This window comes from Hyperoodon ampullatus, assembly GCF_949752795.1.
Source record: "Hyperoodon ampullatus genome assembly, chromosome: 17".
NCBI lineage: Eukaryota > Metazoa > Chordata > Mammalia > Artiodactyla > Ziphiidae > Hyperoodon > Hyperoodon ampullatus.
Genome location: NC_136930.1, coordinates 60,250,327 through 60,261,724, shown reverse-complemented (window position 1 = coordinate 60,261,724; position 11,398 = coordinate 60,250,327). Strand labels below are relative to the sequence as shown.

Genomic DNA, 11,398 nt, shown 5'->3' with positions numbered 1-11,398 from the left:
GTCAGGGCTTCCCTGGCAGCGCAGTGGTTGAGAGTCCGCCTGCCGATGCAGAGGACGCGGGTTCATGCCCCAGTCCGGGAAGATCCCACATGCCGCGGAGCGGCTGGGCCCGTGAGCCATGTCTGCTGAGCCTGCGCGTCCGGAGCCTGTGCTCCACAACGGGAGAGGCCACAACAGTGAGAGGCCCACATACCGCAAAAAAAAAAAAAAAAAAAAAAAAAGGAAGCGGGGACTTCAGGGGTAATATCTGGAATGCTCAAGTTGGACTGGGATTCACGATAACCCAGTTGTGTCTTTGTCACAAACCCACCATGTGGCCTTGGATTTGTCACTGCTCTTCTCTGAGCTTCAGATGCCACACGCATAAAGTGAGGAAGCTAGTAGTCTTTTCAGACCTGTCCAGGGACCATTCTTCAAAAGGGGAGACCTAAGAGAACATAACCTGTCCTAATTGTAAGTATTACAGGGCTGCGGTGCAGTAGTCCCATCTAGAACCAAGAAATGAGGTAGGTAAAGTTTACCTTTGAGGGTCAGCCTTACTGCTCAGGGGCCAGATATGCAGAGCTGTGTGAGGGATAAGAAAGGGCTTTTAGGCCAGCAAGACTACAATAGTCATCAGCTTCAACTTACTAACATGTCTAAAGAAAATAATGTGTCAATTCTGGAAGGGCCGGGTGTGCTCTAACTTTGGAAAGCAGGAGAGGCCAGAGAGACAAGGCTGGCTGCACCTTTCTACACATATCTAGGGGAAGGGTCTTAACCCTCAGGGCTTTCCTCCCAGTGGAAAGGCTGGCCTCAGTCCAAGGTGAACACTGGGGCTGACAGATTCTGAGCATTTTTAGGAGAGTGTAGGACAACAATTAAGACTCCAAAGTCTTCATACCCGGGTTTGTATCCTGACTCTGCCATTTATTAGCTACAGGACCAGAGCAAGTTTTCCAATCTGTACCTCCACTTTTCCACCTGTGAAATAGGAGAGATGATAATAGTAAGTCTCCCCAAGAATTACTGGGAGGATTAAGTGAACATGTATAAAGCTCTTAGAATAGGGGCTATTACTGTAATTCCATTGGTGAAGGCATCTCTGGCTGACATGTATGCCTCAGGCCTAATGATATTGAATATTTGTTCTTCTCCTTCTGAGGCCACTTTCAACAAGCAACCTACTCCTTCCCATGTAGCGCTGCTTACCTGGAAAAAGGTGCTTATCACAGAGGTTCTGAGAAATTCCCATCCCAGAGCTTGCAATTTCTTATGGCAAATTGATACATTACTTCTAGTTATGCCTGGGCCTCTGACATCGCTTGACCACAGAGGCAAGATACAGGTGTGATGTGAATGGAGGATTTCAGTCCAAGGGCGATCTGTTTTGATTTCTAAATCATCACACTGGCATCCTGGTGCCTATCTCCACCTCCGTGCCTTTGGCAGCACTCCTGAAGAGTGATGTGTGTGGGTCCTCAGCCTCTAAAGCAGACGGCAGCCCCAGACGGTTTCCCCCCACCCCGCAACGGTGGAGCCGCCTGTGTTGTCCCGGCCGTGGGTACCTTTACGTGAAAGAATAAACAGCTTTTGGAACACTGGTGGGTTAGAAATATAGGAAATAGGGATGCTACAAGCAGAAGTATAAGTCTAAGCATTCCCCTTGACCTACCTGCAGTGACTTCTTTTCCTCAAAAAACAAAAAAAAAAACCCCAAATGTTTCCATTTCATTCTGGGACCCTGCCTGGAATACCAACCACCCGATCCTTGGGGATTGGTCTGGGTTTTTAAACATTCTCAATTAAATGTGTGAGTCATTCTGGAAGGGTTAGAGAACTTCCAATGATAATACACATCAGTGGGAATGTGTTCAATAGATTTCTTTCCTCCTGACACCTTGCTGGGTTGGGTTTACCTTTAGGAATTCTCAGATTTGTGAATTTTGTTTTGGTTTTTGGAGAGAGGGCAGAGAGAGGAGGGAAGAGGACGGAAAGGAGAAGTGTGAAGCCCTTCCAGAGCTCCATGAGACCTGCTTAGGGTCGGGGAGAACTTGAGAGGTTCAAGGACCAGGAGGGTTCTGGGAGGTTCCTCTAAGACATGGGTTATGTTGGCATTTCCGCATTGGCCTGGGAAGGTAACCAATGATTATAATATCATTTCCCAGGAAAAACGCAGCTTGAGCTCCACATAAGTCACTCATAAAGGAAATTTTGAGAGACAGTCCACTGCAACTGAGTTCTTAAATGGTGGACTTTCTATATTGGATCTTGGGAAGAAAGAGAATGTCACAGGAAGCATGTGGGTGGCATTGGGGGAAAAAAAAGATAGGTCAGAAACAGAGAGCATATAATGTGCTAGAAATGGAAGAACATCTGTCCCTGGGGTCTGGGGCAGGCAGCGACCTGCTGAAAACCCCAGACAGCAAAGACACCTCTCCAGAGACCCAGCAGAAAGATGTCCTGCATTTAAAAAGAAGTTTCCCGCACTCGGGTTATGCTGACGTTTCATTCTGGGGTCTTGGGACAGCCTTCCCTCGTGACTCTCAGGGAACCCAGGGCCTCTGCCTGAGACTACCTGAGAGTCCCTGCGGAAAGGAGAGGCAGGTAAGAACTCAGCAGGAGAAGCCGAGACTTCGTTTGAGGAAGCCAGAGGGAGGAGATTTGAATCTAGACACCCCTGGGGGTTAGGACTGAGAGGCGATTCAACAGAAGGTGTGAAAGGGGAGGGGGCTTGGGAGCATACAGGGAGGGGACCAACGCAGGACACACAGACCACGCCAAGGTGCGGTGTGGGCGCCCGGGCGCCCGCGGAGAAGGGCGAGTGGAGAAGAGACGCCTGGGGCGGGGTGGAGGGGAAGCTGTCCCTGCGGCGACGTGCGCTCGGGGGAGGGAGGCGGGGAGGGTCGAGCGGACGCGCGGCGTGTGACCGCCGAGGCTGCTGCCGCTGGAACAGGTGAGCGGCCGCCGGGCGCTGGGTCTCCGCCCTCCCCCTACCGACCTTCGCCGGCGCTTAGCCGTTACGCGCGGCTTCCCCTCGGTTTGGGGTTTTGCCACTGGCAGCTGGGGTTTTTTTCCCCTTTCCTGTTTCTGTCTCTCCTTCTTCTTTTAGGCTGCTCCACCCCGCTCAGGATCACGCCAGGGGGAACCGGCCGCACCGCGGTTGCCAACTCGCGCAGGGCGCTTTGGCGAAGTCCCGGAGTGGAGTCCCGCGTCCCGCCTCCTCCCTGCGGGGCGCGCTCTCCTCGCTCCCCCCGCAACCCTTCCCCACTTTTCCCCCCTTTTGCAATCACATGGCATTTTAAGAATGCCGGAAAGATGGCGGTAGCGGCGGCGGCGGCAGCGGCGGCCGGGCCGGCCGGCGGGGGAGGCGGCCGAGCGCAGCGGAGCGGGCTGCTGGAAGTTTTGGTGCGGGATCGCTGGCACAAAGTTCTGGTGAACTTGAGCGAGGACGCCCTGGTTCTGAGCTGCGAGGAGGGCGCTGCGGCGTACAACGGCATCGGGACCGCCACCAATGGCTCGTTCTGCAGGGGCGCCGGCGCGGGGCACCCGGGCGCGGGCGGCGCGCAGCCCCCGGACTCGCCCGCCGGGGTCCGCACCGCCTTCACCGACCTGCCCGAGCAGGTGCCCGAGTCCATCTCGAACCAGAAGCGCGGCGTGAAGGTGCTGAAGCAGGAGCTGGGCGGGCTGGGCATCAGCATCAAGGGGGGCAAGGAGAACAAGATGCCCATCCTCATCAGCAAGATCTTCAAGGGGCTGGCGGCGGACCAAACGCAAGCCCTGTACGTAGGGGACGCCATCCTGTCCGTAAACGGGGCCGACCTGCGGGACGCCACCCACGACGAGGCGGTGCAGGCGCTGAAGCGCGCTGGCAAGGAAGTGCTGCTGGAAGGTGAGGGGTTAACGCCGGGCGGGCCGCTCGGGATGCGCAGCGCACGACCCCACCCCGCCCCCACCGCAGCCGCATCCTCACAACCACCCGCGTGCTGTCACCCACCAGGGGGCCGCAGCGCGCGGCTGGCGGAGTTTTGACAACTTTTGCCCACCTGGGGGCAACTTGTTCCCTCCCTAGGGTCGTCCCAGGCGTTGACCCGTCAGGGGTGTAGGAAAGGGCTAGGCGAGCAGGGTTTCTTGAGCTCCTACTCTATGCCGAGCACCGGGTCGGAGGCGTATGATGTTGTCTCATTTTTTATCCGCGCGAAATCCTTGTGTAGTGTAGGGGCTGGAAGTGAAACTGGCAACGAAGGGTACGCGCCCGCGTTCCGAAGCGAGCTCACTGAGTAATAGCAACTCTGACAGTTTTCTGCTTTGGCACAGTTTTCTTCTCAGGAGCCTGGGCTGCCCAGCTAAAAAAAGGGTTGAATCTCAAAGGGGCCAGAGAGGGGTGGCAACGTGTGAATGCTAGAACTCCCACCACCCTTCCCGACTTCCCTCCTTTCAAATTGGAAACTGGGCTTCTGGCTCGGGAGCTGTGCCCAGGGCTGGGAAGTGAGGTGCAGCTTTATGCAAAAGTTCATTTCTGCTGCCAGGTGTTTGGCCGGTCCGTCTGGATTCCAGGTTGCTCTGGTGGAGGGCTGGTGAAGTGGTGTTTCTGCCTGCATCTTCCCCCGGTGTTTCCCCTCCATCTCCCCGGAGTGATGTGGAAACAACTTTGCATTTGTAAACAGTTTCCCCTGCGTGTGAGGTGTCTTAGAAACTACTCTCTTGAGATCTTATGTCCCCATCCTCCTAGTTACCGAATGTGAGCAGAATAGGTAGCACCGTTTTGTGCCCTTTTGTGACTGTGGGGCGTTACGTGGGGCAGAGGGCAGTGGTAAGGGGATGACGCATTCTCCTTTCCCACTACAGCTGCATTTTTCACTTGATGCCTGCCACTCTGCCCCTTAGCTTGCTTTGTACGTAGCTCTTTCAGCACGAATGTCATGGAAATATCTATTTATCCAGCTTTTCCCCGCTCTAGATTGAGTTATGTGGGGTCTTTGATTTAATTATGGGTCATCTCCCTTGAGCTCCATGACATGCTTGCTGAGTCAAAGAATAAATGAACCCATGGCCATTGAAGCAATGTTTCAACTGAGACCTTGTAAACCAGGTGGTTGATTTAAGTCCTAAATTAAGCACTTAAGTCAATTTCCTGCTCATCAATTGTGGTGCTGGTGTGTGAAACCCAGAAAGTTCGAAGTTGGGAAACCAACTGTTCCCTGTAACAGCTGATGCAACTCTCTGGTACATGGCCCACCTCCTGGCCTAGAATACATGTTTCCCCCGCCCCCCTTATTTGTCTAGAGGATTTGTGATGTCTTCATATTTAATTGCTACCCAGGATCCAGAAAGTGGAAGGCTATTTGCTTTGGCTTTATGGTTAACATAAGTAAACAAAAAAAGTTTTCTTAATTCAAGTGTGTGTCGGCTTCTGTGACAAGGGGCAGGTGGAATCTGGACCAAGTGTAGTTTGGACTATAAACGGCTGGACACCTGCTTGGCTTGTAATATTTACTGCAAAATATCAGGGGGCACAAAGGCAGGTCACTTCTATTTCGGGCACTGTCCTTCATTATGTCTCTTCTTTTCTTCTCAGTTTCACTTTAATGAATAGTGATTTAGCAAAGAAGTAAAACAAAACAAAACAAAAAAACTCTCTCACCCCAAAAGAGGAAGAAAATGTGACTCGCTACAGTTTAAAATAAACTTAGACAAAGAAAAAAAAGTCAAGCAGTTGCCTGACTTTATTGGTGCAACAACTGAAAAGTGAGCTTTGTAAAAATCTCTGAAGGTAACATTCTTACAACGGATTGTTGTGTGTTCCAGGCAGGACCTCTAGGGGCAGACCTATGGGCTTCCTAGACACGACCCACCTGGGCTTTGGGCAGCAGTCTTATTCCAAGCCTGAGTTTTCAGAAATTGACTGCTATTAAGATAAGCAAGAAACCCTCTCCCCCCAAAACAGTGTCTCTTCTTCTGAGAGTATTGGTCCGAAATGAGGTGGGAATGATCATGTATCATCAAATCAAATAGCACACAACCTTTCTTTTGTAGCTTGACCTAGTACAGGGATTCCCAGCTGAAGGGACTTTTCAGAACCACGGGAAGGACTTTTTAAAATCACCTATCAGGACTTCCCTGGCGGTCCAGTGGTTAAGACTTCGCCTTCCAATGCAGGGGGTGCAGGTTCAATCCCTGGTCCAGGAGCTAAGATCCCATATGCCTCACAGCCAAAAAACCAAAACAACTTCAATAAAGACTAAAAATGGTCCACATCAAAAAAAAAATCTTGAAAAAAATTTAGTAATAAAATCACCTATCTACTTGCTACTGCACTGAAATGCCATCTTGATTTCAGAATGTCTACATAGGAAAGTCTTTGCTGATGTAATCTAGTTGGACCAGAGGGCTAAGGGAGATGTATTAAAGATATATTTATATGGCGTAAAATAAAATAATATAAATAAAATTTATATATTTTTATATAATATAAATAAAATTATATGGCAGATATATTATATGGAGACTATTTTCATCCCTCAACCGCAGCCAATATGACCCCCATTATGCGACATGCGCCCCCTAGTGGAGACTGACTGCCTCTACTAATGGTACATCCTGTGAAATGAAACCCCGCCCAGCAAATTTCAATGCCAGCATTCTAGTCTTAGATTCTGCCACAGAAGATGTCAACCTCCCTGAGTTTCAGTGTTTTCTGAAAAATGAGAATAAAGAAATGCTTACTTACTGGGCCGCTGTATGGAAGAGCACTCTGAGAGTTTAAAAAGGCCAGAAGGGGGGTGGGCGGAACAGAATGTATCAAATGCCTGCTGTGATTATTTTTACAACTCACATGAAGATGAAATTGCCCCTTCTAAGGGACACAGCTTTCCCATTCCTTTACTAGAGTTTATATTTTTAAATTTTTATTGTTTTTTTGTTGTTGTTGTTGTTTTTGTACTATAGAACTGAAATGTTAGGAGACCTATGCTCTGGGAAAAGAGAATCACAACAACAGCTAACATCTGTTGAGCACTTACTATGTGCCAGGTTTTACTTACATTTGTTCGTGTACACTTCTGGTAACCCCATGAGGTTAGTGCTACTGTTGCTCATTTTACTGATGGGAAACTAAAGTTTACAGACTTTACAAGTTTCAAGTTTACAGGTTATTTGCATAAACTACCAGAGTTAGAAGGCATCCAGGTCTATCAGACTTAAAAGCTCATACTTAAAACCTCAAGGTGAAATTGATACTCTGAGCTTCTGCTTCAACTGCGTGCTTGAATCAGTTGAAGCTTCATCAGTGATTGGGCTCAAGATGTCCTTCCTCACTCCTTGAATGTGCTGACATGCTTGGGACAGCCTTGAGCAGGAAACAGCAATTGTGTGGACCACTCAAAAGGGAGAGACAGGAAAGAGGATTGAGTCTCAAAGCCCTAATCACCAAGTGTCTGGCTATCAAGAGGGAGCTGCTGCGATATGGCCCAAATTTACAAGGTGACTGAGCCTCCATCATTGAACACATGGCAGGCAAAGTGACTCAATTGCAATTCAGACTTAAAGAGTGAATAAACTATGCCAGTTAAGTCAGTGTTAAACCAAATGTGCATCAAAGTTAAGATCAGAAATCTTCACACTGTGAACTCATTTCCCATTTTAGGGAGGTGGGAACGGGGACCCTGCATTCAGCCATGCAGATATTCAGCCTCATAACTCCAGGGGTGCACCCTCTGGAGCTGGGCAGGGCATACCTGCATAAACGTCTTTGGCAGCTTTGGGTACAGAAGGGGGGATGGGGGAAGAGGTTTTTGCCCTTATATTAATAGTAAAATCATAATTTGGACTATATCAACCTTTTTGTAACTGAAGCGACCCTAAAATTAGTTTCTTCAGAACTTTGTTGAGATCAAGGAGTGCAGAATGTTCCGGAAGTGGAGGTGAGGGGTGGACAGAATTATCCTTGGGTACAAAGGTCACTTATGGAACTGGACTAGAAAAAATGGAAACGCAAAGGAGAAAGTCAGAGACAGTTGTTGGCATTAACCTTCTCCATCAAAGTTCCTCCCTCAGTAGCGCTCCCAGGAATGCTTGTCTGTTGAGATCATCTAAAATGTCACTTTCATAACCACTTTCTCCAGTGGTGGAAGTAGGGATCATGGGGCAGGGAAATGGCAGGGTGCAAGGGAAGAGCAGGGATTTTGCTGTCACACAATCTCAGGGTTGGATGAGAATTTGAAGTTTAAAGAATACTAATTTATTTAGGATGTACAGATTCTTAAAGAATACCCAAGAACCCTGGAATTCGAATCTTGAAACTTGAGTTATCTTTTAACTAATAATTATACTTTTTGCAATATACTTGATTTCTTTGGACCTTAATTCTCTTCATTGGAAAGCTAGAAAGCTGGGGTCAGCCATCTCTAAACCTTATTTTACTTCATATCTTATCAATTCAGACCCAACATACTTTTATTAACAAATCTTTCTAACACCCCTTTTATTATCATGAAATGAATTTCATAAATATAACCTAACTCCAATTTAAATTTAAAATCAAAATAATGCCCTATTTTACTATTATTTACATTAAAAAATGGAGAAATGAAGTGAATTATAAAAAATATGTTTCAATAGATAACTGCATGGTACAACTACACCAGAGGTCATAATGAAGGAGGTAGATGCTAGGACTTGTATGTAAAATTACTATCGCTGCATAGCTACAAATGAAGATGGGTAGGGGTATGTAGTATCACTTGGGATCTGGAAAAATCTTGCGCTGTGAAGGACTGGCTCAGATGTTGCAGGGTGTCTTGGATCCCTGGTGGCTATCACTAAATGCTAGTCGTATGCCAGCATGACCCACCTTGACCTCTAAAATGCCTCCATAAATTTATGAACTGCTATTGGGGCAGGGCAAGAACCAACCTCTTAAGAACCAGTGTTCTGTAAGAATGTTAATTCTACTTTACCACTTTATAATGCCTAACCTTTTGTAAACTCTTTTTACATGTGTGATAGTAGCTAACACTTATATAATATTTACCTTGTACCAGATGCTGTCCTTAGCACTTTACGTGGACTAAATCAGTGGAATCTCACAATAACCTGATGCTATCAGTATGCCTATTTTACAGATGAGAAAACTGAGGCACAGATCAATTAAGCCACTTGCCAAAGAAACACAGTGAATAAATGCTGAGGCTGAGATTTAAGGCACAAGCCTTAAAGCTTTTAATCCTCATGAACAGCTGTATTAAATAAGCAGACTAGGGATGTTTATCCCCAACTTGTTGAGTAGGAAAGTGAAGCTCCAAGAGGTGGAATGATTTGTCGTTATGAGGTCTTTCTTCTACTTTCTTGTTTGAAATATTTGTTTTCTACTATGGCTGTAACAAATAACTAGAAACCCTGGTAACTTAAAACACAAATTTACTATCTTACAGTCTGTTAAAGTCAGAAGCCTGATGCAGATCTCACTGAGCTAAAATCAAAGTATCTGCAGGGCTGCATTCCTTTCTGGAGGCTCTTTTCCAGAAGCTTCTAGAGACCACTCTCATGCCTTGACTCATGGCTCCCTTCCATTAAGCCTGGGGTAGCAGTTTGAGTCCTTCTCACCTCTGATCACTCCAACCTCTATTATACCTCCTTCTTGCATTTTAAAGGCCCCTTGTGATTACATTGGTCACATCCAGATAATCCAGGATAATCTCCCCATTTAAAGTTAATGTTTAGCAAGCCTAATTCAATTTGCAACCCTAATTCCCCTTTGCCATGTAAGGTAACATAGTCACAGGATCTGGAGACTAGGCATCTTTTCAGGGGGTGGTGGGGAGGGATAATTTTTCTGCTACCACATCTGGTTTGCTGAAGTCATAATGATGCAGAGTTCCCAGGTAGGACTTCATGAATACACTGAACCACAGTAAAGCATCACTTCCTGTCTCATTGCAAAGGAGTTCTTCATTCATTCATTTATTTATGCCTCTAATGAGTTATTTATTCCATGTCTTCTATGTGCCACACCCCACTAGGGAATTGCCCTCAAGAAGCAACATTGGAGTGACAGACACAGATCAGCACCAGATCAGCACCATGCAGGCAACTACAGGATGGAGTGAAAAGGGCAACATACAGGGTTTTATGGGATGCTGTGGTCTCCCATGGGAAGAGCAGCTGAGCACCTCTAGGGCTAGGGAAGGCAGATGCCTCAGGGCAGCCTAAAAAAGAGCTTGGCCATCAGCTGTAGCCCAGTGTGGCTGAGCGGGTAGAATGTGACCTTCAGACCTTGATGAGGGCCAAGAGTGAAAAAAGACCAGAGAATTGAGCAGGGGGCGAGGCTGGTAAGCCTTGTTACAGAGTTGGATTTCATTCTGAGGGTGAAGCATTTTAGGCAGGGAAATGTCACGCTCGGTTTCACATTTCAAGAAGCTTGCTCTCTAGGGCGATGCTTCTAGCATGAGGTTGGCAGGGCTTTAGTGAAATGACTGGCTCCCTGTTTCCACCCAGCTACCCTGGGACACGGCCACTTGACCCTGAATTATACTTGGGCGCAACTCCATGAGTAAGGCTTAGGTTTGTAAAGGGGCTTTACTCACGTGATTTCGTCACCAGGTCACCCCTTCGTGGATGCTTGGACAGGTGTTACAATCTGCCTTTTGCACAGGAGGGTTAGGTGACTGGTCCCAGGTTACCTGTCAATGACAGAGCTGGAAATCAGATTATCTAACACCCCATCAGCTCTTCTGCAGCGCACTACACAAACTCAAGACATCGTGTGGGGACCAAAAGAAGTCTCAGAGGAATAAGCCTTGGCCTCTGATTTGGGGAGCCTCACAGTAATTAGAGAGAGGTAGGGCATTTGAGGCTGATTGTGAAGTACTTGAGATTAGTAAGACAAATAGGGTGATTTTGACCCCAGCAAATATAGCATAGTACCTGGCAGACATCAGGCTGTTAAAATGTGTTAGAAAAGGAAAAAATGGAAGGACAGATGGAAGGAAGGAAGGAAGGGAGGGAGGGAGGGAGGGAGGGAGAGAAGAAATTGGGGGATTTAGCAATGACCCTTTTTTTATGACTCCCATCCTCCAGCACTCCTGCTGTTGGACTGTGGTGATAAACATTTGGCATCAGATAATGAAAACTATACCCTTTCCTGTAGAGAAGAGGGATAAAGAAGGGACTTTATAAACCTAGGAAGCACTTACTTAACATAGACCAGTCTTGAAAGACAGTTGACCAAAGAGGAGCCAGGCATGATTTTAAAAGTGATCCGAAAATGTAATTAATTTTCCTTTTCGTGTTATATTTATAACCGCTTTGCCTTTGCCCCGCTGTGGCACAGGGACCTACACATCTGAATAAGTAAGAACGCTTTCTACCCAAGGAGATGAAAACTCTCTGCTTAGATATTTTAATTGTTTCTTTTTTAAGC

The 11,398-nt window shown here is 47.3% G+C and overlaps 1 protein-coding gene across 1 annotated transcript in view; it reads left to right on the top strand.

Moving 5' to 3' along the window:
- Positions 1-3,297: 3,297 nt before the first annotated feature.
- SNTB1 (syntrophin beta 1) overlaps positions 3,298-11,398 on the top strand; it is a gene marked incomplete at both ends in the record, with an annotated part of 227,448 nt that continues 219,347 nt past the window's right edge. Inside the window, one exon of the mRNA XM_079722735.1 lies at positions 3,298-3,871. Within this exon, the coding sequence (XP_079578861.1) occupies positions 3,298-3,871 (574 nt within the window). The remainder of the gene's footprint in view (positions 3,872-11,398) is intronic.